The sequence below is a fragment of the Molossus molossus genome, unplaced genomic scaffold (genome assembly GCF_014108415.1).
Source record: "Molossus molossus isolate mMolMol1 unplaced genomic scaffold, mMolMol1.p scaffold_m16_p_11, whole genome shotgun sequence".
Taxonomy (NCBI): Eukaryota; Metazoa; Chordata; class Mammalia; order Chiroptera; family Molossidae; genus Molossus; species Molossus molossus.
The window spans coordinates 16,717,702-16,745,417 of NW_023425346.1; the positions used below are offsets into that span (position 1 = coordinate 16,717,702).

At 47.6% G+C, this 27,716-nt stretch overlaps 1 protein-coding gene across 1 annotated transcript in view; it reads right to left on the reverse strand.

Annotated features, from left to right (window-relative positions):
• Positions 1-27,716, reverse strand: part of NCKAP5 (NCK associated protein 5) — a 650,664-nt gene that overhangs the window by 106,755 nt on the left and 516,193 nt on the right. Inside the window, exons 9-11 of the mRNA XM_036254823.1 lie at positions 17,231-17,332; positions 12,371-12,559; positions 86-3,771 (exon numbers count right to left, since the gene is read on the reverse strand). Coding sequence (XP_036110716.1) covers positions 86-3,771; positions 12,371-12,559; positions 17,231-17,332 — 3,977 coding nt within the window. The remainder of the gene's footprint in view (positions 1-85; positions 3,772-12,370; positions 12,560-17,230; positions 17,333-27,716) is intronic.

Below are 27,716 nucleotides of genomic sequence, written 5' to 3' on the forward strand. Positions count from 1 at the left end.
GGCATTTAATGTTCATTAAGCAAACAACTCTCCTCGTGGGTGGGGGCTCCCCTGGACATCACCACCCTCTTCGCCCAGGCATTACCTGTTCAAAAGTTCTGTCATAAAGGTGTCTTTTGTTGGACATGTAACAGGACTGGGTCTATTTCTCGGCTCAAACTTCGTTTGGTTGTAAATGTCTGGCGGTGTTTTCCGATTACTCTTGCTTTGGAAACCACCGTCTGGATGATCTGCCAGCTCCGCGTCCCTGTGAAGCTCACTCTCCACCTCACACTGCGGCTCCGGCTTCTTTTTCTCTTTCTTCCTCTCTGATTTTAGCTGCTTATTTCCAAAGCCCAAGCCTTTGGCGTCTTTCTTTTCCACTTTGGTTTTGGGGCCCTCCGTTTTCCGGCTACTGAGAGCGGGCAGCCTGCTCCTCCGAAAGCCAAACCAGCTGGCGAAGGAAGGCCCGGGCCGCGGCCTCGCCTCCACAGACGGGGGCTTTGTCTGCCCCTGGCCCTTCTCCACGTTCTCCTGAATGCACAACATGACCTTTTCTTCGATGGTGGGCGAGAGGGGGGCTTCTGGGCTCCCAGCATTAGTCCTGGTTATCGAAGTATCTGGATACCTTCCAGAAGTTTCTAGCTTGGCAGTCCTGCTGGTTTCAAAACTGCTTAGGCACTGTGTCCTCCCGGGGCTCTGCGGGACCCGTGGGCAGTCCGCCGGGGGGGGCGGGCACCTGCAGTGGTCACTGCCTGGTTCCCGCAGGGCAGCCCCACCGGGGCAGCCGCCCTGGCCGCAGTCCTGCGGGTCTCTCGGCCCAGGTGGGGTGAGGAGGCCTTCGGCTTTGGGAAGGATCCGCAGAGGCAACTTGCTAGGGCTTCCATGCTGGCTGCCGGAGCTGCCTGAGCTCCCCAGGGAGCCCTGCCTGGAGGGGGCCTGCCCCAGGAGCCCAGCACTGGGGAGGCTGTCGGGCGCGGGGGCCGGGGGCGTCTTGCTGGGAGAGGCGTCCGCGGAGGAGCCCTGCCGGGTGAGAGAGTTGCCTCTCTCAGCAGTGTTGGTAATAATCTGAGTTCGGACTCTGCCAGGCCCTTCCATGGGGGGCGTGTCGCCTGAGTGGGCACTGAAACTCTGGCTGCGGGCTTTGGCTCCGTTCATGCCCAGAGCTGGCTTCAGGTGTGGCTTGTTGGAGGAAAGAGACCTTTTCACAGACCTGTTTTCTACCCCATCTTTCCCATCAGCCCCAGGGAGGTGACTTCCCAGCGACTCTGGCGGTGCTGCCTCCAGGGGCTCACTGTCCTGCGCTTGGACACGAGGCGCAGCCCCGCGCCCCTCCCCCGCTGCGGGCTGCGGGCCGGCCGGGTTCCCGGGGTGCTCCGGCCGTTCTGCCGCTGACACGCTCGCAGCCACAGAACTTTTAGAGGCTTCATTGAGACTGTCCTTCTCGTGCTTCCCGGGCATCGTGGAACTTCTCCTGAGCGGCTGGGGTGACTCCATGAGCACTTGGAGCCCACCTGGGCGGCGAGTTTTCGAGCCTCTCTCGTGAGCGTTCTGACCGCTATGGCTTTTGGAGGAGGGTGAGGGGCTTCTAACCTGAGATGATGGTGATTCATTGACCCCTAAGAAGGAAGACATGGGTGATGTGGAGACACTGTCATTCAGTTGTCCCTTTCTTCCTGGGGACAGACTTTTGGAGGAGGATGTTTCCAGTGGCTCATGGGCTGAAGGACAATTCCTGGGACTCTGTAATCCTGTGTCTGTTTGTGTGGTCTTAAGTGTTTGATGAGGTGGGGTTCTGGGGACACCTCTCTTTGGAGAGACCTTTGGGGGGCCCGGGGCCATCATGGCAAATGAGCTGGAGGGGGCATGAACAGAGCATCTGGTCTGAATCACCGTTTCTGGGGAGGACAGAGGGTTAGTGAAGGGGGGCTTTTGGAAGGCCACCGAAGGTTCCCGCCCCAGCACTACTGTCCGACTCGAGGGAAGAACAGAAGAGAGTCCTTTCAGCGGCGGGGATTTGAACACTGTCCTGGCTGCTTCATGGGGGACCCTGGTTTCGGGCTTGGCAGATGAGGGTGGTTGCAGATAGTCATACCTGGGCCTGATGAGCAGGGAGACTGACCTGCCTGGAGGGGGAGGGGGAGAGGGTGACTTCACCCCTGCCTCTGGCCCAGGGTCACAGTATTTATCCCTTGTGAGGTGTTCTCCATCATCACCAGGCTCACTGAGGGGCCTTGGCAGCAACTGTGGGGCTGAACTCTGACCCCTGGCACATGGGACCCCACCCCTTCGCCAGGGCGTCTTGGAACCGTGTTTTGGAATGTGTGAATCTGGCGGCATGCCACACAGGTGCACTGGGCCTTGGGTCCCCCTGAACCGGGACACCTTCCCAGGAGCCAGGGCTGCTGACTTCTCCGGAGTCCCTGGGCCAGATGTGGGGCCTCTGGAGGAGGCTTCAGGCTCCATGATTTTTGATTTCTGAGGAGAAGACTTGCCCCTGGCAGGTATCTTGGTCAGACTTTGTTTCTGATAGATGCCCATGGACACCGAAGCCCTGGAGTTACTCTGGCACGACGTGCTCCGTGTGGGTTTGGCCAGCTTTTGTCTGTGAGTGTTTTGCGTTACTGTCCTGGGGCTGAAAGTTGCAGTGGGTACCTCGGCCACAGGATCTGCACCGGCCCTTAGCGGGTTTCTCTCAGTCTCCCCTTCGGGCCACTGGGCGAAGCCGTGGGATCTTGCAGCAGTTCCCTGAGGTAAGCGTGCAGTGTGTCCTGCCTGGGGGCCAGTCGGGGTCGGACTGAGGGAAATGTCATTCCTGGTGACAGTGGCAACGCCCGTCTGGTGGGAGCTGAATTCGATGGGTTCACCATCCTCCGCATCAAATACGACAGTCACACATTCTTCCGAAGACGTCCTCCTGACAACCCTGTGCTGCTTTACGAAGCTCAGTGTCTTTGGCCTCCTCGCTACGTGGGTGGGCATGTGTTTTTCCTCCTCACCGGGAGACCCCGGTTGAGATTTTCCAAGTGCCATGAGGATGTCCAGATTCTCCAGGGACCTGTCGGTGTCTGCAGTCAGTGACAGGTCTGAAGGGCTCTTCTCATCACTGCTGTCTATATGCAGCTCATCGAGGGTTTCATTGTCGTCGGTGTCTGAAAGCTGGAGACTGAGAGCCACGTGGCCCTGGCTGTGGGGGCCCCTCCCTCTCTGTACCACCGGCTCCTGCACGCGTGGGCACAGCCTCCTCTCCAAGGCACAGCTGCCTGCACAGCTGCTCAGCTTTCCAGGTCCTTCCCTGGGGTAAACTGAGGTGCCTTCTGGAAAGTGCTTCCCATTCCACTCCCAGCCGCACAGACTGTCAGAAACACTGTGGGGTAATCTACATCCATGCAGCCTGCAGGCCTGGTGTGGAAAGGCTTGGAGCAACGCCAGGGAGGAAGAGTCCCCATCGGCCTCTTCATGGGAATCTGTGTCATAAACAAATGCCCTGTGGGGCTCCTTGCAGGGGCTCCCCACCTCTGCTGCTTTGCAGGGGGCATGCTCCTTGAGGCTGCTACTCTTAATTCCTGGAGAATATATTCCTTCATTTGAGTTCATGCAGTCTTTATAGCCCCACTTGGTTATCACTGACGGGGCTTCAAGTAACACTTTTCGCTTCTGTAGCTTCCTTAGTCCTTCCAAAATGTGGCTTTCCTTGACACGCACTGGAGGTAGTTCATCTGTAGGACTAGCAAAGCCACTTGGGAGTGAGGAATCAACACTCAGCCTTTTATCCCAGTTTTGTGATGATTGCTAGGAAAGAAAAGTAGGTATCAGAAATGGTAGCATCATGTGGATCACACATTTATAACAGGAAAAGTCCATCACTGAACTTAATTTGTTCTAGTGGTTGATAAATATTCACAATAAAAGTACACATTAATTGAGCAATGCAAATTAATTCATTCATGGTGAAGCAAATCTCTACTTTGCCAGGTCCTGAGCTAAGCAGCATCTGATTTAAAGAATAAGGACCCACCCTTAAGAAGCAGGCATCCCAGCAGAGGAGAGGACTTTTGCATAAATAACTGAAAGTCAAAGGCACAAATGAGAAGTGCACATGTGGTAGGTACTTCAGAAATTCAGAGGCAAGAGACCATACGTCTGCTTGGAAAAGACCCAAAAACCACATAAGGAAAGGTGTTGTTTTTTTTTTAAACCTACCTAGGCTTTAAAAGATGGCTAGGTTTCCCTTAGCTGAAAAGTAGGGGGAAGAAAGATAGTGGTGGGCAGGACCGGAGGGAGGGTGTGTGAGAGAGTGAGCCAGTGTGTGAGAGAGTGTGAGTGGATGTGAAGGTGGACGACCACACCCGAGCAGTGCAGAGCCGTGGAGCAGAAGGTTCCTGTGCTATGGACGGAGCAGCCGGCTACCACGGTGAGCGGCTCTTCAGGGCGCTTCTCCTGGCTCCACAGGGAGGTCCCACCATTTGGGAAGATCCCGAGTCTTCCCTGGGAGGAGGCCGTGGGAGCGGCTAGGGCCCAGCAACCTGAGCCACCGGCGCACCTGGCACCATCGGACCAGTGGAAACTGTGTGTCAACACAGACCAGTGCACAGTAGCGGAGCTCCCAAGGTGCTGGTCGTGGAAGCCACGGACAGCCTGGAGCCCAGCACCATCCCCTACAGTAGCAGCCCAATCAGAGTGGAGATATACCCCCAGCAACAGAGGCTGGGGAGCAGACATCCATCCCCACGCAACAGAAGCACAGACCAGCAGCTGAGACCCATCCCCCAAAACTACAGCAAAATCTGAGCAGGAGTTGAGCCCCACCGGGCAGCAGCACTCCCCTGCCACCAGCTGTGGTACCTGGGGCTCCACAGAGGCCTGTGCTGCCCGCTTGCCGTGGCACAGAGAGGACTGTGCCACCCCACCCAGCTGGGACTGTGCGATCCAGTTATCCTCAGGACCTGCAGGGTGCTGAAGCACCAGAGAAGCCTGTGCGAACCAGCAGCCCAAAGGGACTGTACCATCCAGTTACCCACGGGACCTGCAGGGTGCGGGGGCACCAGAAAGGCCTGTGCAACCCAACTGCTCACAAGATAGGCTTAGAGGATGTGAAAATGGAGGCGGAGTGAATAGAAGCTACACAGATAATCTCCCAGGACCAAATGGGAATTACAACTAAAATAAAGATAAATTCTCAGAAAAAAGCAACAGAAAAGCAGCAGGACAGGACCATATAACCAGAGACACTGGTAGGATCTGCGGAGGTGTGAGAGGAAGGTGGGCTGGGAGCCCACGGACAGCAGCAGTCTTAGCTGTGAGCAGCGCCCTTGGGGTATAGAGACCAAGCCCACTCCACACTGCAGAGAGCCAGGACAGAGCCATAAAATAGCCACAGCCACTCACCTGGGGGCTATGACAGAGGGAGGGCAGACTGGGCTGGGACTCTGTGGGGACACCCGGGATTTGGAGGGCATTCAGAGTTTTTGCTGAGTTGCAGCCACAAAGGACGGTGGCCAGTGTGCTCATTCCCAGAGCTGTGAGGAAAAGCAGCAGCTCCCCTACCCCCCTTGGAGACTTAGCCTTTTCCAGGTGAAGCAAAAAAATGTAAATTGAGGCTCATTAACTACCAGCATCTATCCCACCCTCTGGAAATCCTCTTATGCAGAAAACCAGGGCTACATTTCGAGGCACTGAGTAACAGACTAACCACCAGGAAAAAGCTAGAGGATAACTGAACCTTTCCTGAGCTTGCAAATCTACCCAGGAAAGTAAGACTTGACAGTGGTGTTAAACGTGGGCCCAACCAGGCCCATCCAAACCCAGTAGAGAGAGCCACAAACAGCAGAACACCAACACTCACAGGGAAAATTTGGCAGGCTCCAAAACCCATTGAAATAGCCAAAATGGTGAAACAAAGAAACAAATCCCAAATGAAAGAACAAGAGAACTCTATCGAAGATGAGATCAACAAAATGCAGCTAATCAAATTATCAGAGGTACAGTTCAGAGCCATGATCTTGAAGAAGCTCAACAGCATGAGTAAGGACATCAGCACCACAAGTAAAGATATAGAAATATAGAAAGCCAACCAAGTGGAAATGAAGAATGACATAGCAGAAATTAAGAACACATTAGTAGGACTAACCAGCAGAGTAGAGGAAGCTGAGGACCGGATGGATCAGTGAATTAGAAGACAGGGTAGAAAAAAATCAACCAATCAGAAAACCAAAAGGAAAAAAAAAAATTAAAAAACTGGAAGATAAGTTAAGAGAACTGTGGGACAACTGGAAACGTAATACTGTTCATATCATAGGAGTCCCCGAAGAAGAAGAAAATGGGCAAGGGTTAGAAAATATATTTGAAGAAATAGTGACAGAAAATTTTCCTAACATGGTGAAGGAAGAAGGCATTCAAGTTCAAGAAACATAGAGAGCCCCAAGTAAGAAGAACCCAAACAGGCCCACACCCACCAAGACACATAGTAATTAAAATGCCAAAAATTAAAGACAAAGAGAGAATCTTAAAGGCAGCAAGATAAGCAACAGGTTGCCTACAAAAGAAACCCCTTAAGGCTCTCAGCTGACTTCTCAACAGAAACACTACAGGCCAGAAGGCAGTGGCATGAAGTAATCAGGGTCATGAAAAACAAGGATCTGAATCCAAGACTACTCTATCCAGCAAAGCTATCATTCAAAATAGAAAGTCAAATAAAGAGCTTCCCAGACAAAAAAAAGTCTAAGGGAATATATTAACACCAAACCAGCACTGCAAGATATGCTATAAGGACTGCTGTAATTAGTAGACGAAACAGGAAGAAAAATAGAACCATACTGAACAAAAATGGCAATAAATAAGTACATATCAGTTATCACCTGAAATGTGAATGGTTTGAATGCTCTGATAAAAAGACACAGAGTAGCTGATTGGATAAGAAAGCATGACTCACATAAGTGTTATTTACAAGAGATCCACCTCACAACAAAAGACTCACATAGGTTGAAAGTGAAAGGTTGGAAAAAAATCTTTCAAGCAAATGGAAAGCTAAAAATAGCTGGGGTAGCAATATTCATATCTGATAAAGTCAATTTCAAATGAAGGCCATAACTAGAGACAAAGAAGGCCATTACATAATATTGAAATGATCTATCCAACAGGAGGATATAACCTTGATAAACATATATGCACCCAATATAGGAGCACCAACATATATTAAAAATCTTCTGGAGGACTTCAAAGTAGAAATCAACAGCAATACAATCATAGCAGGGGGCTTCACTGGATAGATCTTCCAGACAAAAAGTTAACAAGGAAACAAAGACTCTAAATGAAGAAATAGATCAAATGGATTTCAGAGCTATCTACAGAGAATTACACCCCAAAACTGCAGAATTTACATTCTTCTCAAGTGCACATAGGACATTCTCAAAGATAGACCACATGTTAGGGCACAAACTGAGTCTCTACAAGTTCAAGAAGACTGAAATCATATCAAGCATCTTCTCAGACCACAATGGCATAAAACTAGAAATCAATTGCAACAAGAACATGCAAAGACATTTGAAAACATAGAGGCTAAACAGCATGTTATTGAACAATGAATGCGTTACCATGGAGATCAAGGAAGAGATTAAAAACTTCCTGGAAACCAATGAAAATGAACACACAATAACACAAAATCTATGGGATGCAGCAAAAGCAGTTCTGAGAGGGAAGTTCATAGCATTACAGGCCTACCTCAAAAAACAAGAAAAATTTCTAATAGACTATCTAACCTCCCAACTTAAAGAACTAGAAAGCAAACAAAAAGAAAACCCCAGAGTAAGTAGGAGGAAGGAAATAGTCAAGATCAGAGCAGAAATAAATGACATGGAGACCAAAAAAAAAAAAATTCCAAGGATCAATGAAACAAAGAGCTGGTTCTTTGAAAAGATAAACAAGATTGATGGACCGTTAGCTAGACTCACCAAGAAACAAAGAGAGAGAACCCAAATACACAAAATCAGAAATGAAAGAGGAGAAATAACTGACACCACAGAAATACAAAGGATTGTGAACGAATATTATGAACAATTATACAGCAACAAATTCGACAATCTAAGTGAAATGGACAAATTTCTAGAAACACATAGTCTCCCAAAACTGAACCGGGAATAGATAGAAAACAGACCAATAACAACAGAAGAAATTGAAGATGTATCAAGACTCTCCCAGCAAACAAAAGCCCAGGCCCAGACGGCTTCACCGGGGAATTTTACCGAGTATTCAAAGAAGAACTAATACCCATTCCCCTCAAACTATTTCCAAAAATTCAAGAAGAAGGAAGACTTCAAAACTCTTTTTATGAGGCCAGCATAATTCTAATTCCAAAACCAGAAAAAGACACTACAGAGAAAGAAAACTACAGGCCAATATCCCTGATGAACATAGATGCCAAAATCCTAAACAAAATACTAGCAAACTGAATCCAGCAATACATCAAGAAAATTATTTACCATGACCAAGTGGGATCCATCCCAGAAATGCAAGGCTGGTACAATGTTCGCAAATCAATAAATGTGATACAACACATAAGCAAAATGAAAGATAGACACTGAAAAAGCATTTGACAAAATCCAACACCCATTTCTGATAAAAATGTTCACCAATCTGGCAATACAGGGATCATATCTCGACATAATAAAGGCCATATATGAAAGACCTACAGCCAACATCATACTCAATGGGCAAAAACTAAAAGCATTTCCCTTAAAAATAGGAACAAGACAAGGATCCCCACTTTCGCCACTCTTATTTAACATAGTACTGGAAGTCTTAGCCACAGCAATCAGACAGGGAGAAAAAATAAAAGGGATCCAAATTTGAAAGGAGGAAGTGAAACTGTCATTATTTGCAGGTGACATGATACTATACGTAGGAAAACCCAAAGACTCCATCAAAAATTTGCTAGACTTAATAAATTAATTTGGCAAAGCAGCAAAATACAAAATTAACAAGAAATTGATGACATTCTTATATACCAATAATGAAGTCACAGAAAGAGAAACTAAAAAAACAATCCCATTTACCATCACAGAAAAAAATTAAGATACTTAGGAATAAACTTAACCAAAGAAATAAAGGACCTATTCGCAGAAAACTACAGGTCCTTGAAAAAAGAAATAGAGGAAGATATAAAAAAGTGGAAGCACATACCTTGTTCATGGATTGGAAGAATTAACATCATTAAAATGTCCATACTACCTAAAGAAATCTATAGATTTAATGCAATCCCCATCAAAATACCAACAACATAGTTCACAGAACTAGAAGAAATACTTCAAAAGTTCATATGGAATAAAAAAAGACCCTGAATAGCCACAGCAATCTTGAAAAAGAAGAACAAAGTTGGAGGGATCACATTACCAGATTTCAGTTTATAATACAAAGCCACTGTAATCAAAACAGCCTGGTATTGGCACAAGAACAGGCATATATACCAGTGGAACAGAACAGAGAACCCAAAAATGGACCCAAGGCAATATGCTCAATTAATATTTAACAAAGGTGGCAAGAGCATACAGTGGAATAAAGACAGCCTCTTTAATAAATGGTATTGGGAAAATTGGACGGCTATATGCTAAAAAATGAAACTAGACCATCAACTTACACCATATACAAGAATAAACTCAAAATGGGTAAAACACCTAAATGTGACTCATGAATCCATAAAAATCCTAGAATAAAATGTAGGCAACAAAATTTCACACATTATACGTAGCAGAATTTTCACTGATATATCACCTAAGGCAACAGAAACAAAGGAGAAAATGAATACATGGGACTACATCAAACTCAAAAGCTTCTGTACAGCAAAAGATACGATCATCAAAATGGAAAGACAACCCACTGTGTGGGAGAGCATCATTGCCAATGATACTTCAGATTAGGGGTTAATTTCCAAAATATATAGAATACTCACACAACTCAACAAATGGAAGACAAAGAACCCAATAAAAAATGAGCAGAGGAACTAATAGACATCTCTCCAAACAGGACATACAAATGGCTAAGCGACATATGAAGAAATGCTCAACATCACTAATCATCAGAGAGATGCAAATTAAAACAACAATGAGGTATCACCTCACACCTGTCAGAATGGCCGCCATCAACAAATCATCAAACACAAAGTTTTGGCGAGGGTGTGGAGAAAAGGGTACTCTGGTACAGTGCCACACATTTTTAAAAAGGACATTTCTTGGTCTTTGTGGGAACAAATCCATCCCAGCAATTGGCACAAGTCCTCCAAGTCTCAGGCTGACTCAACAAGGCCATAGAGCCGTAGGGCTCAGTGAAGGTTCTGGAACCACCTGCCCAGCTCTGCCACTTACTGGCTATGAGAGCCTGGGCTAGTTCCTTAGTTTCTCTGCGTCTCAGTCCCCTCATCTATAAAATGGGAGAACGGGAGAAGCAGTTTAATAAGCTATCCTGAACATGAGATGAGCTGCTACTTAGGAAGTGCTCACCACGCGTGTGGCACAAGGGGCTCCTCGTCAGTGAGGCCGGACGTGCCCCAAAGGGCAGCCTGATGCATTTCCCTGGGGATTCCTTTCTGTTTCTAAACAAAACTGTACCAGAACATTGTGTGTTGACTCCAAAAGAGCATACATTTATTAATATGCAAGTTAATATTGTATTCACATTTAAATTCACATTATATATACTTACTATACTTACTATACCAGTTAATATACTAAATGAGTACCTGGTACATAGTAATAACTGTAGGAGTTCCTTAAATACGATAAATTTTAAATGGCTTTGCAGGACGGGGTCTAGTTCGCTGCGTCCCTGAGAACTGAGACTTTTCTCCGTGAGATGTGGCAGGTGTGTGGGTGTTCCATGAGCATTCTGAGTGGGGACCCTAAGAAATCTCCTAATCATGGCCACCTGAGTGTGTATGAAGTGTCTTAAAAATGTTATTGCTCCTTTTTCAGGAAAGAGGTTTCCCTAGAAGATCAAGGATTGTTCTAATTGGGAGAATTTCAGCCCAAAGAAAGAAAGAAAAAAGAAAGAAGAGAAAAGGCTCTGAGAGGGAGAGAAAGGAGGAGTTTGAGAGTAAAAACACCAGCACCAGGGGCTCTGGGAGCCAGTGATCTTCGCAAAGAGCGGAGACATCCCTGACCATCTTCCCAGTCTGTTAAGAGCCAGGCATGATTCATAACTCCAAACATTTCTTTCGAAAGAACAGTTTTGAAAATGCACCAGGCTCCTCTCTTTGGACGAGCAGTCTGAGTTTAAGGAAATACGCTCTAAATTCCAGTTTTAAATCTTCCTCTGAGTTCTCGTTCAGAGTATGACATTTTCTGGCAGTTATGGACTTTGCTGGTTTCTATGCTTCCAAAATTATACAGTTAATTTATAACAATGATTTAAAAATGACCTCAAGGGTGTCTGTTCTCATAGACTCTTTGTTTTTCTTCAACATTAGGAAACTGCAAAAACAGTTCTTTCAAATCCTTGGCTCACACCGCTGTGCACAGACATCTGAGGAAAGCATGAAGGACTCTGGTGGCGTGAGTCCACTTTGCAGATGGGAGTCACCAAAGCAGAAGAGAGTAGAGTTAGTTACCAGCCTGGTAAAGGAACTTATGGCACCTAAATAGGGACATGCCAACCTTCACTGAGCCATGGTGCCTGGCACCTACCATGGCATTTTCTTCTGTTACGCCACACTCCAATATGTGTTCTGTGAGGCTATAGCACTGCGCAGAGAAGGGTAATCTAAAGCATGCTATTTTGGAGCAGCAAATTCCTACAAAGTCATTGATACTTCCAAAACTTTTGGCCATTGATTGAGATAATCTACCATTCTCCCTATTCTCTAGAAAAAACGACACTCTTTTTGTGTTCTCATGAGAGGCTCAGTCTGGAATGGCTTGGCAAGCGGTCTTGCTGCCTCTCATTAGCACTAGACAGAACGAGTGTCTCTGAGCATCACAGCGACAGAGAAGGTCCGTGAAGCCAACGGGAAGTGTCCGGGTTGGTCTGAAGTATGGTCGGTTCCATCAGGCCAGGGCTCTAGGTTGGACTGATAACCTGTGAGCTCACTGGGCTCCGCCAAAGCACAGAGGGAACTGTCTTCCTCTTCCCAACTCCCTCCCATGATGTCCAAGTCATTTGGGGTCAAGTCAACATTCCACTCCTCCTACGCTGTGTGACTTCTGCAAGTAACTTAACTTTTTTTGAGCCAGATCCTTCTGCATCTAGATCACTATCTCCCTATATAGTTTTTGCGAAGTGTAAACAAACTCAGAGAAACGGTCATTTCCTTGGTAGCCCTCCCTCCCAACTCCTACCTTCCTCCTAGAAGAAGATTATTTTCTGGTTCCCTCTGCAGTGGAAGCACCTTGAGAGGAGGCCTTACCCTTTTCCTGAGGTTCTTCCCGTCATGCCACGTGTAGGAGGAGCCGCTGGAGTACTCGCTGCAGGTGCTCGACAGGGACAGTTCACTGCTGCTGCAGCTGCTGCGAGGGCAGAGATGACCAGGGACGACGACCCCCAAGCCAGGGCATTTCAAAGCAGGGGCTCCCGATTTTGCACTCAGCTGGCATTCCTGAGAAAGTAGGAGAGCTCTGAGCTAGGGCTTCGCTTAGGGACAGCAAATACCAGCTCAACCTCAGAGTGAGGCAGAAGTGAACAGAGCAAATGAGCCCCTCAGAGCTACATTTCTCTTTCAAAAAGTAAATAATGATAATACTTTACCGCGTAGGGTTACTGCAGGGACCAGATGGGGTTCTAGGCGGGAGGCATACTATCTGGACTAAGCAGGCACCTGATTATTGAGAGCTACGGTCCCCACTGGGTAGAATGTCACAACGGTAGTTTCCCATTTTACCCAGTCATACTTCTCAAAGAATCCGATCAATATCAAAACATGACTCTAATGCTACAAAAGGAAGAAAACAGAGTTGCATCTTGGTCTGGAGTTCAAGAGCATGAATACTAGGCTGGGAGCACAGCCCCCTGGACACACACCATCACTAGCTGTGAGGGCTTGAGCAAGGAACACACTTGACTCCATGGACCTTCATGTCTTCCCTGGCAGAGGGGGCAGTTTGACCAGGTTACCCCATGGCTCCTTCTGGCTCTGGGGCATCTTTCTAAGTCAGGGATCCAATGCCAGAGCCTCTCTGAGCCACCTTCCAGGAAGTCCCGTACGGTGCACACCGACCTCAGGACCCACGAGGTTCTGTTGTAAAGGTGACGGGACTCTTCATATCGGGTGGCTGTCCAAGTGGTAAATACTGTCTTATCAAATAGATCTGGTTCCCATGCAGAAGGTCTAGGGGGTTCTAGTTCTAGTGGGTCTGCAAAAGGCATGGGTGACAAAGCAGCAAACATCCCAGCACTTCTTGACAGCCACTTTATAGGCTCCTAAAGTGACAGATGAAGCAACACACCGGACAGGCTACATTAATTTAGCATCCCGACCACAGGAATGGAACCCCTCCATTAGCCGGATTCCGGCCTCCTCTCTATGTAAAGCCTTGTCTCAGGAGCTCTTTGATGGGGAACCATCTGGTTCAGTGTCACTTGCAGAATGGCAAAGCCTCTTACACATGCAATTTATTAAGCCTGCATGGGTGCCTTTAGTACCTGAGTACTTGTCAGTGTTCTCCAAATGCAAGTCCAGACTAAACACCAAGTCGGGGAATAAAGATAATGCTGTTCCGGGAGTTACTTGTGGGAACCATGAAACCCCTACCCAAGTATAGAGGGTGTGTTTAATTGCTGCCTAATCAATATCCATAATGCTTAATAATGTTAGATTTTCAATGTTAAGCCTGCCTTGCTATCAATATTTCATTTTTGCTGCATGACAATCTTTTTATTATTGTTTTTTTCTTTACTGATTTTAGAGAGAGGAAGGGAGAGAGATACAGAAACATCAATGAGAGAGAATATCGACTGGCCGCCTCCTGCATGCCCCCCCTGGGGATTTGGCCCACAACCTGGGTGTGTGCCCTGACTGGGAATCGAATCAGCGACCCCTTGGAGCACGGGTCAATGCGCAACCACTGAGCCACACCAGCCGGGCTGTGTGACAATATTTTTAAGTGATCTTAAAATGTGAAAAAAAAAAATTTACTACTCTGTGTTTCCCCCTAGAATTTGACTCTAAATATCAGTTAAAGGAAAAACCTGTCTTAAAATACAGCTTTTGATAATATCTAGTGACTTATGATCTTGTACTGCTGGATGTAACTTAAGAGGAGTTCCTATTTGTGTCTTGACAGATACGTCCAACCAGCAGTTCCTGTTGCACAGACACACCTGGCGGCCAGGCCTCGGGCACCGCGGACACGTGGGCCGCTCTGAACCACCTCTCAGAACAGCACATTACTCTCCACTTCTGTGTGCTTGCTGTTTCCTCCACTCTTTTCTCTCCGATGTGGCTGTCTGAGTAAGCAGAGTGGTGGTTTTACTTGCTCTAACAGATACGTCTGCCACCCGGGGAGAGACTGTGTCTGTCCTGCAAGGCCAGCCAGATGGAAACTTTCCAATGGCCCTTTTCATACTTTGCATGGCTTGCAGCTGAAGTTTATAGTCTACCTTCTCCCAAGATACTGAATCTTATTTGTGACTTCCCTGTCTTTCCCAACTATCCCTTCCCACTACATCTATCGAAATTATACCTGTCATTACAACTTAACTCCGTTCCTGCGCCTCTTTCCACAAGCAAGCATCCTTGCCCAGTTGCCCTGTGGGATAGGTACTGGTTTAAGGTGACAGAAGATAAGCTGGAGGAGGAAGAACCTGCTGCCTCTCTCTTGACCTTGAACTTGAGATCCCCAGATGTGATAGAAGATACTTCAGGGAGGTGGCAGAGGCTCAGCAATGTCATGGAGGCAGGTGGGGTTGGGGCTGGTTAAGCAGAGAGGTGTCCTCTAAGCCAGGGTTTTCATGTTTGAATGTGGACTCGAATCACCCATCATCTTGTTCAATGCAGATTCTAATTCAGTAATTCTGAGGTGGGATCTGATATGTAGTATTTTTAACTAGTTTCCTGCTGGTCCAGGACCTGTGTCTTGTGTAGAAAGCCTCTAGGAGAAGCTCTGAGGAGGATCTACCTCTTCTGTGGATTTTGTGGTAGCAGGTTGTATCATCTCACAGTCTGACCTGGGCTGAGCTGAGCAGGACCAAGGGCATGGCCTGAGTCCACCCATGGGCCAGTGGAATGGAGGGTTTGTGTGCATGTGCGGGTGCGGGTGCGGGTGCGTGTGTGATTACAGAGTAATTCCTTGCAAAGAAGACGAAGGGGCTAGTCCTCCTACGGGAAAATTCACCCACCATTCTTCCACCTTAGAAATCAATGTTTGAATTTAATAAGGGGCCCAGAATCTCTGACAACCCAGCTGCAAAGTGAGCTCTTTTTCCTGTAGTTTCTTTCTTCATCAGCACATGATTATCATATAGGATTATCTACTCTACTGAGTCACTGTTCTGTGATTGAGCACTTGAACTCCGAGGCCATTTATTTTGTTTAAATCCTGGCTATTCCACTTGCTAACTTTGATCTTGGCAAAATTACTTAACTCACGCATGACTCAGTTTCTTTCTTTGTAAACTGAGATAATGAAAACAACTACCACATAAAAGTATTATTAATTTTTAACAGCCCCAACTATATGGCAATGCTTAGTAAATTATAGGTGTTCCAATTATTACAAAACATGTTTTTATATACATGTGTTTGGCCCTTTAACTAAATCATAAGTTGACAGCCTCCCCAAGGGACCCTGTATGATAGTTCTTGATAGGCACTGCTGTCTGACACCTTTGCAAGCAGGAACCGTGATGAGCAATAGCCAACAGTGGGCACATTGTTTCCAGGGATCACCAAAGTGAGCTGCCGGAGAGACACGCTATCGGGGACCGTTCTCAGTTATCACTCTCCATCTCTGTCATGTTTCCGTGTGGCTGTGGCGTGGTGCCACATACTAATGAGAAAGGAAGAGGGCCAAAGCAGCAGAGAGTTTGTTGTTGCCAACACTGTCAGCGGGCATGCTAAGTACACTTCACACGTTATCTCATTCATTCCTCACCACAGCCCTCAGAAATAAAAAAGCAACATAACTGTGCTCATTGTCAGATGGGGAAACTGAGGCATCGAGGTGTCAGTGTCTAAGGTCACCCAGCCAATATGATTCTGACGTGAGACCCAGGTCCTGGCCACTAATCTACTGTAAGGTCCTTAACAGCAGCAGAACTCCTGGACATATACAGACCACCAACAATCCTACTGAGAAGAGTTACAATTAGTAACAGATAATCATTATTATTAAAATCCCTTTTTTCCCCCTAAAAAGTATATATTGGCTTCCACTGCAACATGATCTTATTTTGATTTACCTGGCAAAATACACCCTGTTTGCACTATTCAAAGTGTATTTTAGATTGCCATCTTGAATAACTTGTATGCCTTACCATCCTTAGTGTGAAAAATGCAATACAAAATCCATAATTTTAGTTAAAAAGAGAGAGAATGAATTAAAAGCTGTGCACTTAAAATATTCTGACCTAAAGGCCATATTATAGATCGGATGCCATTAAGGTATTCATAAATTTTTAAAGTGATGGAATTCCACTAAAATTTCATTCCAAGCTAACTTGAGAATATTTACCTTTGATATAGAATATCCTATCTACACTCATAAAATTATACAGTAAAATTAAAAGCCAGTTAGTCACAATGTTCATCTGTCATTGTTTTAAGCCCAACATTTTCCATTATATATTTATATGGCTCTGGTGATTTTCAAATTCCTTTTTTTATGTCAATGATAGTTAAAAGCCATGCTGGTTAAAGTTTTGCCAAATAAGCACAAAGCTAACCCTAGCTAAAGAAAAAACTGTACAGCCCATGAATTTTTAAAAGTTCATACATAATATATCATGAAAGTAGGAAGACTGATATGGAACCTGGGCTTTAATAAAAAGCTCCTTGACCATTTCTCAGAGACTTTGAGGTGTAATCAATACCCCAAAAAGGTATCCTGGGGACAAAGCCAAGATTTATGATATTTTTGCCAAGAGTGACACTTTCTGCTCACTCTGTCAGCGCGGGGGACATGATACTGACTTTCAGAGAACACAAGAAAGGGAAGCATTTTTATCTGCCTGACAATGTTCAAGGACGCACACAGAGGTTCACTTCTGACATCATAATGGATGGAGGAGGAATAACAACCCAACAAATGTTCTAAAGGCAACAGAAACTCACGTGCATCTCAACATCATTCTGTGTCTGGGTCAGACTTCGGCTTCGTTCCACCTCTGAATGCAAATCTCCGGATGAAAGATCTAAGATGCGTGAGTGAAGTTTCTAGGTAAAAACAAGCGGAAACATGGAATCACGACTATTTAAATGTTCGTTCCAAAACCGTGCCTTGGACAGGCAAATCTCAAAGGAGATGACATTTCTAGACTGGTTAATACATATCCTAACTCAAAAATATTTATTCTAGTTTATTGGTGTTCTATATACGTGTGTGCAAATTACAGCTTATAAACAATAATCACACTTTCACAGTCTGTCAATCTGTGATGGAAAATAAGCTTTAGGGAAAATAAGTAGTAGCTGGAAAATAAGTAGTGAGAAAACTGTGAATACCCCAATACGCAGTGTGTAATGTTCACACTTACTGGCTAGTGTGAAAATTAACTTTTGATATTCACATGAAAAGACAATCCCCACACCAACCTTATTATGTTGAACAGTGGTTAAAATATGAGCAAATAATTATAAAAGTGACCTTATTTCTAAACAGCATGGATCTTGTGAAATCTTCCCTTGGACACATTTTATCTCAAAGTCATTAATGTCATCTGTTAGGAACAATTAATGTGATTAGAAAATAATTGCACTGGGGATCTGGGGACTTAGATTTGGGGCATTAATATTAATATTTGAAGATATACTCAATTCTTTATTTCAGCTTTGCTTGGGAGAACTGCTAAACCAGGGACATTTCACTATATTAATCTTTACACTAATTACTGAGGCTTTTCCGTAGACATTAAATGTGATCTGTTTAATTGCAAATACAATAAAACTTGTGATTTATGTCTAATGTTTCTGCTAGGCTGCTGACCTTTCAGAAGTGGTACTTGTAGCCTGGCTTCTCTTGGTGACGACTTTTGTGACTTCAGACAGTAAGCAAACAGAATTGAGTGACTCAAGAACAGGGCTAAGCGTGCCTCCCACACCTCTGAAAAGTTTTTCTCTCCTGTTTCCTCCTCGGAAAGGCCTTACTGCACACTGCCGTTGATCCGGGAAATTCCAGAGATTCCCTGACACTAATTACTATTCAGAGCATCTCGGAGTGCAGGGGTTGCCACACGGTCACTTGGTCCTGGCAGATCCGCTGTGTTGTCAGCACGGACAATAAACTCTGCTAAAATGAGGCACCCAAGCTCTGTTCTCGTGGACCCCTCCGGTGAACTTGTGTGGGAGCCTCTGCACCTCGCTGTCGGAGGGAGGGCGGGACTGCTCCCTCTGCCCAGTGGAGGCACGTTCTCTGCTGGGACCAGCTCTCCCCAGGGCAGGTCATTACCACTTGCTTCAGACCTATGCTCTCGCTTCTTTCAGTCCATGTTTGCGGAATTTATTTCACCAAAATGGCATGAGTCCTAAGCTAGTTGCCTGTTATTCTGAAAAATCTGATTTCTCCAACAAAGCTAAGACATTAATAGGTAACTAGAACCAGGATGTTGTTTCTGCTCAATTTTTATAATCCTTGCCTCAAGCTCCCTGGGGGCATAGTCTGTTTAATCCATAGGACCTGAGACAATGCGTATGCTTATAATGAAAAAAGATACCCTTATATTTTTCCCACCAACATATAAGTTTTAAAGATTGGGAAAGTTCCAAAAGAATTATAATGTTCTGAAACTTCAAAAAATACATTTATCAATAGGCAAACAGTCCAAGAAGTTATGGGAAATGACATTCGACAAAAAAATAATGAATCTGAGTGGTATACCATGTGATTTGGGGGAAGAGTCTTTACAGATTAGTTACCTCACTTCTCATTCAGTTCATGGTTACACTTCACTCTCTCTTATCAGATATGTGATGTCATCCTTTGCTCTCTGCATGAATATGTGTATGTATAGACCCATCCTCCTAAATGCTCTTACATTTCAGTGGTTTTTATCCAGATGGTCAGTTCTCTCCATTGATATAGGTTAAGGTCATGTTGGAAAGGGGGCAGATCTCAGGGCCGGGGCTGGGAGACCTGAATTCCAGCCCCGTCTAAGGCACAGATTATACCAGATCTTGGGAATGTGACTACACATCTCTGTCTCAGATTCCTCACCTGTAAGGGAGGGATAGACGTGGCTACTGAACCCACCACACAGGTAGGCAGAGGTATTGTCATAGACAGAAAGGGTATAAATAAGCCAGCATGCTGAAATTCACACAGCCTTGCACCAACTGACTGTCATAACTCAGAGTTGGTGGTAGATAATTTCTTAAAGGCTTAGGCACAAATGAATCATTTGTTGTTATAGTTTCCCTTTATGTAAGGCAGATAAAAACTGACTTGGAAAATAAATCTACTCCTGTGTTAAGGCTGTAGGCAAAAAAATGGTAGGTAAATATTGTTCTTTCACATAACTTCCCTTAAATAGCCAAAAAAAAACTCACAAGCCCATAGATGTTACATTGCTTATAATAACTACTGTAATGAAGGGCTTACATGTTCAAACCTATATATGTATATATAATATTATAATAAACATATACTCAAGGACAGAGAGAGAGAACCAGAGAGGCCAAGAGCAAGAGAGCAAGAACATCACTTTTGAAATTTGCAGTGTGATGTCACCTGGGCCTCATTTGGATCTCAGGGAAAGGTAGTTAGGATGTATATATGGGAAATACAATTAAAGCAATATCTTTTTGGGTATGTCTCCTCAGGCAAGGGAAACAAAAGCAAAAACAAACAAATGAAGCTATATTAAAGTGAAAATCTCCTGCATGGCAAAGGAAGCCATCAACAAAAAAAATACACGACTCACTGAATGGGAGAAGATATTTGCAAATGATACATCTGATAAGGGATATCCAAAATATGCAAGGAATTCATACAACTCAACATAAAAATCACACAATTTGATCAAAAATTGGGCAAATGACCTGAATATACATTTCTCCAAAGACACATGGTTGGCTGACAAACATAAAAAATGCTAAACGTTTCTAATAGTCAGGGAAGTACAAGTCAAAACCACAATGAAGTATCACCTCACACCTATCAGAATGGCTATCATCAAAAAGTAAATAAACAACAAGTGTTGGAGAAGATTTAGAGAAAAAGGAACCATTGTGCACCGTTAGTGGGATTACAAATTGGTGCAACCACTGTGGAAACCAGTGTGAAGGTTCCTCAAAAAATAAAAAATGGAACTGGCTTATGACCCTGACATTCCGTTTCCGATTATTTATTTAAAAAGAAATATGCACCCTTATGTTTACTGTGGCATTATTTACAATAGCAAGATATGAAAGCAATCTAGGTGTTCATCGATAAATAAATTGATAAGGAAGATGTGGTATACAGACAATGAAATATTTGTCATAAAAAAAAATGAAATCTTGCCAATTGTGACAACATGGATGGACCTACAGGGTACAATGCTAAGTGAAATAAGTCAGATGGGGAAAGAACAATACTATAAGATTTTCACTTATATGTGGAACCAAAAAACAAAATAAAAAAAAGATTGGACAGAAACAGACCCACACATACAGAGAACAAATGATTGCCAGAGAGAGGGGGTGGGGAATGAGTGAAAAAGATGAAAAGGACTATGAGGTACACATGTCTAGTTGGAAAATAAGTAAGCCACAGGGATGGAGTGTACAGCACAGGGAATATATTCAATAATATTGTAATCACTTTGTATGGCGACAGATGGTTACTAGACTTACTGTGGTGATCGCATCATAAGGAATATAACTGTTGAGTCACTATGTTGTACACCTGGAACTATATAATATTGTATGCCAACTATACCGGAATATAATTTTTTTAAGTTATTATCAGAAAGTATAACTGACAGGAGAATATAATGACCTCACCAGAAAAAAAAAAAAAAAAAGCCCACCTGCTAAGAGGACAAATTCTGCACCACACACCTATCTACAGTTCATGTTCACTGTTAGTTTCTACCTGGATACAATCTCTCACCTGAAGTACTCCAAACTTGAAACCTTTAACCTGAAAATCTGGATAAATCCTGGGCTTAGAAATGATTTTTAAAAATGTTTTAGACACGAGAGGTAGCAAGATTATTCAGCATGGGTTAGAAACTGACCTCACATCACCTCTAATATTATCTCAGTAACTAAGATTCCACTTTGTCTTAGAAATAGAGACTCCTAACGACATAGTTCCAAACCAGAGGTCAGTGAGATCTTTTAGCTCAAATGCTTCCTTTGGCGATGAAAGTCTATGCCTTCTTTCCTGCAGACAGGTTCCATTGTTTCCTGAATGGGGCCCCTCACTTCTGAGTGATGCTTTTGTCTTTCTTTCCATGCCACACTCTCCCTGCTCCTGCCAACCAGTCTAAAGTCTGCCCATTCTCAGGACCCCGCTTGTAAGGTTGTCCGTCATCCGCAGCCCGCAGTGGGTCCCTCACCCAGCTGCATTACGTCACTGCCCCTTCTGGGCCCTTTGCTCTAAGTGCACGATTGCTGAATGGCTCCTTTGCATAGGGTCTATTTTCCCAACAGGGCGATCAGTGCCATGAAAATGCGGGCCAAACCCTATATTTCTGCTTTGTCCCTGTGACAGGGACTACTGGCCAGTGGTCATGGAACGTATCCCCTCTTCTTCTGGGCAGTCGGCTTGACTGAATCTCCCAGCCTCCTTTGCAGTTAGGAGTGGCCATGTGACGTGATGAGTGCTAACCAATGGAGTGTGTGCAAAAGCGATGTTGGTCCTGGAGGTGCACACCTCCGCTTGCGGTGCCCGGGCTGTCCCCTCCAGCAGCGCCTGACGCAGCCAGCTCAGCACAGCCACCTCGGGAGCCAGGCTGAGCCATGGGGCCACCAGGAGGAAGGCGTTTATGTTTCTGAATTGCGAACTGGAAGAGAGTGACCTGGGGGCCAGAGATACCTTTTGGACTTTCCGTGAGGAAGAAATAAACTTACACTGCGTGTGAGTCATTATTCATTCGGGGGTTTGTTTGCGATGGTGGCTAGTATTAGCCTGGCTGATACAGCCCTCCTCTGAGGGTCGCACTTCTAAGTGAATAGGGTAGCAATTCAGTCAATACACACAACAGGTTTCCCCTGTAAGTACAGTGCACCTGTGAAGCCGTTCCTAAGCCAAAATGATGCAAAGTGAAGAAGCAATTACCATTAATTTACATGGAAACATTTAAGAGTGTTCAGAGAATGAAAATGCAATGCACAGACAATGTCTTTATTTCGTTCATCACTATCAAAACACTTAATTATGCTGTTTTACTCTAAGTGTAGCGCCCTTATGAGCTCTTAGGCTCTGTGATACCGTAGGACACATCTTCTAATGGGCACAAAATAAATCCAGATGCAGCCCAGGTGTCCACACAGTTCAAAGCTCTGGCTCTTGATGCTGAGATGCTGAGTGTGGGCCCCGGGGAAGGAGCTTGGTGGGGCCACATGCTGCTGCTATAACAGCTCGTCCAAGACAAACACTGAATCCTATTTTTACGTTTCATCTTTTTCTGTAAAAGCAAAAATCTTCTTCGGATTTCTTTTGGTTAGTGCAAACTGGTGTGAATGCAGGTCTTTGGTTAAAGCAAAGTGGTGTAAAGCAAACTTTTGGACGATACCTGTATTCACAGACACACATACACATTATGTTTCATCCACTCGCCTGCTCACACAGGTATATATAGTGTTTACCTCAGCAGAGGTAGGTGCGTCTGACACTGAGGACTTTCAGCTTCACGGGGCAAGGCCTGAGTTCTGTCAATACGCAGGGGCAGGAGTGGGGGGCTCCTGTGATGAGTTCAGGTGCACTGCAATCCACGGGCCTCATGACAGAATGAAATGCCAAGCTCAGCTTTGCAGACCTGGCAATGCCAGGGCAGCCAGAGCCTCAGCTGGGTTGGTAACAGCCCGTGGGTGACCCTGCAGTCAGCCAGCCAGCTCTACGTTCTTGCACAGCTCCAAGTCTCTCATTCAAGGCAGAGAAACGTCCCCCTTGTCAGACTGTGCCCAGGACTGGCCGTCCTTTATCTGGCAGCCGGGGGTGGAGTGGCCCATTCAGAGCGGCGGCCACCGGCGCTGCCGCTCTGGGGTGAAGGAAGGCAGCGGGGCTGGGGGCCAGCCTCCCCTCTCCGGGTTCTCTCCCCACTCACGGAGCTGCAGGTTTTGGATGCTCAGTGAGGGCTGTTGCATTGAGTAGAATTCTGCCTCTGGGTTTCTGCTCAGTACAGAGATGATGTCTCAACTTTCAGGCCCTTGTTTAGTGGCACAAGTGAGGGTACAACGCAGATCTTTGCCTGAGAAATCTGGGCAGTGTGGAAAATGGCTGGAAAATCAAGTAAAATAGTTGATGAGCAGCTTTTTTATTTACGTCCCAAAGTTTGAGAGGAAATTGTTTGAATTCTTTCATGTCAGGATTTCAGAAGTTATTGACTCAGTGTAAGATGTAGAAAGAGAAACACAAAAGGATCACTTACTCTGCTTCCTTCTTGTCCCTCAGATTTGGTGAGGACCGATCTAATACCACATGCATGGGTACGATTATTCCCCTCTTAACCATTAAAAACCACACATCTATACAAAAGAGAAGCCACGAGGGTGAATGCGGCATGTATCTGATTAATGGACTCCACCAACACAAGTGATTAGATTCGCAACAGAAAGTGGATGTGAACTGGTGTTTTTAACCTGATCTGCTCCATTCCCTTGATTGTCTCCTTTGTGGACACTGCAGGGTTGACATCCTGAACCCTACTGTGTCCTGTTTGATGCTCCCCAGAGTTGCTTTCACCCTGGTGGAAGAGTTTCTCAGTCCAAGGGGATGGCTTCTATGTCCACAACTCTTGAATTCCTGTTCACTTATAAAGTGAGAAAGTGTGTTATTGTCACACAGTCTGGTGCCGAATCTTCTCTACCAACCACATTTCCCTGAATTCCATACACAACACGCTCCACCGATTAGAAGGGATTTTTCTACTCTCCAAAGTTTGTGGTAGGCTATTTAGAGGAAGAACGAGGAATTTTCTGGAATCTGCCCACTCACCACTGGTATCTTTAACTATTCAGCATCTGCCCAAGAGTTGGAGTCCTGGCAATTTCCAGCCCTTGCCTGCTCCCCACACCCCTCACACCCTGCCTGCTCCCCCACACCCCTCACACCCCGCCTGCTCCCCACACCCCTCACACCCCGCCTGCTCCCCCACCCCTCACACCCCGCCTGCTCCCCCACACCCCTCACAGCCCCCCTGCTCCCCACACCCTCACACCTAACCTGACTCCCTCACCCCCTCCAACACCCCGCCTGCTCCCCCCCACCCCTCTACACACTGCCTGCTCCCCAACCCTCACAGCCTCAACCGATCCCCCACACCCCTCACACCCCGCCTGCTCCCCCACACCCCTCACACCCCGCCTGCTCCCCACACCCCTCACACCCCGCCTGCTCCCCCACACCCCTCACACCCCGCCTGCTCCCCCACACCCCTCACAGCCCACCTGCTCCCCACACCCCTCACACCCCGCCTGCTCCCCCACACCCCTCACACCCCGCCTGCTCCCCCACACCCCTCACACCCCGCCTGCTCCCCCACACCCCTCACACCCTGCCTGCTCCCCCACACCCCTCACACCCCGCCTGCTCCCCCACACCCCTCACAGCCCACCTGCTCCCCACACCCCTCACACCCTGCCTGCTCCCCCACACCCCTCACAGCCCACCTGCTCCCCACACCCCTCACACCCCACCTGCTCCCCCACACCCCTCACACCCCGCCTGCTCCCCCACACCCCTCACAGCCCACCTGCTCCCCCACACCCCTCACACCCCGCCTGCTCCCCCACACCCCTCACACCCCGCCTGCTCCCCCACACCCCTCACAGCCCACCTGCTCCCCCACCCCCCCACACCCCACCTGCTCCCCCACACCCCTCATACCCGCCTGCTCCCCACACCCCTCACAGCCCACTGCTCCCCCCACACCCCTCACACCCCGCCTGCTCCCCCACACCCCTCACACCCCGCCTGCTCCCCCACACCCCTCACACCCCGCCTGCTCCCCCACACCCCTCACACCCCGCCTGCTCCCCCACACCCCTCACACCCGCCTGCTCCCCCACACCCCTCACACCCCGCCTGTTCCCCCACACCCCTCACACCCCGCCTGCTCCCCACACCCCTCACAGCCCACCTGCTCCCCCACACCCCTCACACCCCGCCTGCTCCCCCACACCCCTCACAGCCCACCTGCTCCCACACCCCTCACACCCCGCCTGCTCCCCCACACCCCTCACACCCTGCCTGCTCCCCACACCCCTCACACCCTGCCTGCTCCCCCACACCCCTCACAGCCCACCTGCTCCCCACACCCCTCACACCCCGCCTGCTCCCCCACACCCCTCACAGCCCACCTGCTCCCCACACCCCTCACACCCCGCCTGCTCCCCCACACCCCTCACAACCCACCTGCTCCCCCACACCCCTCACACACCGCCTGCTCCCCCACACCCCTCACACCCCGCCTGCTCCCCCACACCCCTCACAGCTCACCTGCTCCCCACACCCCTCACACCCCGCCTGCTCCCCCACACCCCTCACACCCTGCCTGCTCCCCCACACCCCTCACACCCTGCCTGCTCCCCCACACCCCTCACAGCCCACCTGCTCCCCACACCCCTCACACCCCGCCTGCTCCCCCACACCCCTCACAGCCCACCTGCTCCCCACACCCCTCACACCCCGCCTGCTCCCCCACACCCCTCACACCCTGCCTGCTCCCCCACACCCCTCACACCCTGCCTGCTCCCCCACACCCCTCACAGCCCACCTGCTCCCCACACCCCTCACACCCCGCCTGCTCCCCCACACCCCTCACAGCCCACCTGCTCCCCACACCCCTCACACCCCGCCTGCTCCCCCACACCCCTCACAGCCCACCTGCTCCCCCACACCCCTCACACACCGCCTGCTCCCCCACACCCCTCACACCCCGCCTGCTCCCCCACACCCCTCACAGCTCACCTGCTCCCCACACCCCTCACACCCCGCCTGCTCCCCCACACCCCTCACACCCTGCCTGCTCCCCCACACCCCTCACACCCTGCCTGCTCCCCCACACCCCTCACAGCCCACCTGCTCCCCACACCCCTCACACCCCGCCTGCTCCCCCACACCCCTCACAGCCCACCTGCTCCCCACACCCCTCACACACCGCCTGCTCCCCCACACCCCTCACACCCCGCCTGCTCCCCCACACCCCTCACACCCCGCCTGCTCCCCCACACCCCTCACACCCTGCCTGCTCCCCCACACCCCTCACAGCCCACCTGCTCCCCACACCCCTCACACCCTGCCTGCTCCCCCACACCCCCCAGCCTGCCTGCTCCCCCACACCCCTCACAGCCCGCCTGCTCCCACTCACCCCCCAGCCTGCCTGCTCCCCCACACCCTTCACACCCCACCTGCTCCCCCACACCCCCCACACCCCGCTTGCTCCCCCACACCCCTCACACCCTGCCTGCCCCCCACACCCCCCACACCCCACCTGCTCCCGCACACCCTCCAGCCTGCCTGCCCCCCATCAGAGTGCTGTGCTCCCACTGCCATGGCAGGTTGCTCATTTGGGGGATCACCCTCCCTCACAAATCTGGTGGTCTGGATACTAGGTGGATTTTTTTGGATAAAAAATGTATTGCTTCTTCAGCTTTAGCTTTGTTCTCAAAGCCCCCAGTGTACTTTGGAGAGCTGCTCTCAACCCTCAGCTTCCAGAAGCTTACTAGAGCCCTCAACTCAGTCCCAGGCTGACCCTGGGTCACAGGTTTCATCCCCTTTAATCGCATCACAAGGGAGGTGGGTCTATGTGGGCGATTTTCATGGGCATGCACAGGCTCTGAGCCCGCTCGAGGAAATCTCCCCGAACAGCTGGGTCTGAATAAGATCATTTTCCTTTGGAAGCTTTACTCATCAAGATTATCCAAAAACTCAAAGTTTTACCTCATTCACACTTTAGCCTTATATTTTTACTTACACTTTTGCCATAATCAGAAATGTGATTTTTCTCATCAGCCTTTTCAAAAGCCATCAAGGGATACTGTGGCAGACCCTTGGTTCACATTTCACAAGTTTCATTCTGTTCCATTAAGAATTTATTATAAAATGGAATATTATATAACTGCATGTTACATAACTGAGTATGATATGGTCATTTCTTAAATTTACAAAAATTTGAGCCCAGGAAACGTCCTTTTGGATTAAAGCTGATGTTTAATTAATGATGCCAACATTTCCATTTGGGTCGCAGAGATAAACCATAATGCCTGTGTTCCGTCTCCTTGCTGATGCAACACGAAGTGTGCTCTTCGGATGTGCTTGAGGCCCTTTAACAGTGTCCATCAAGATTCTATCTCACTCAGAGGCTGAACATATTGTAGCAAATTTTTCTTTCTTTTTTGCCATCTCCGGGAACCCTCGCTGCCATGGTTACTCTCCCTGACCCCTCTCAGGCTC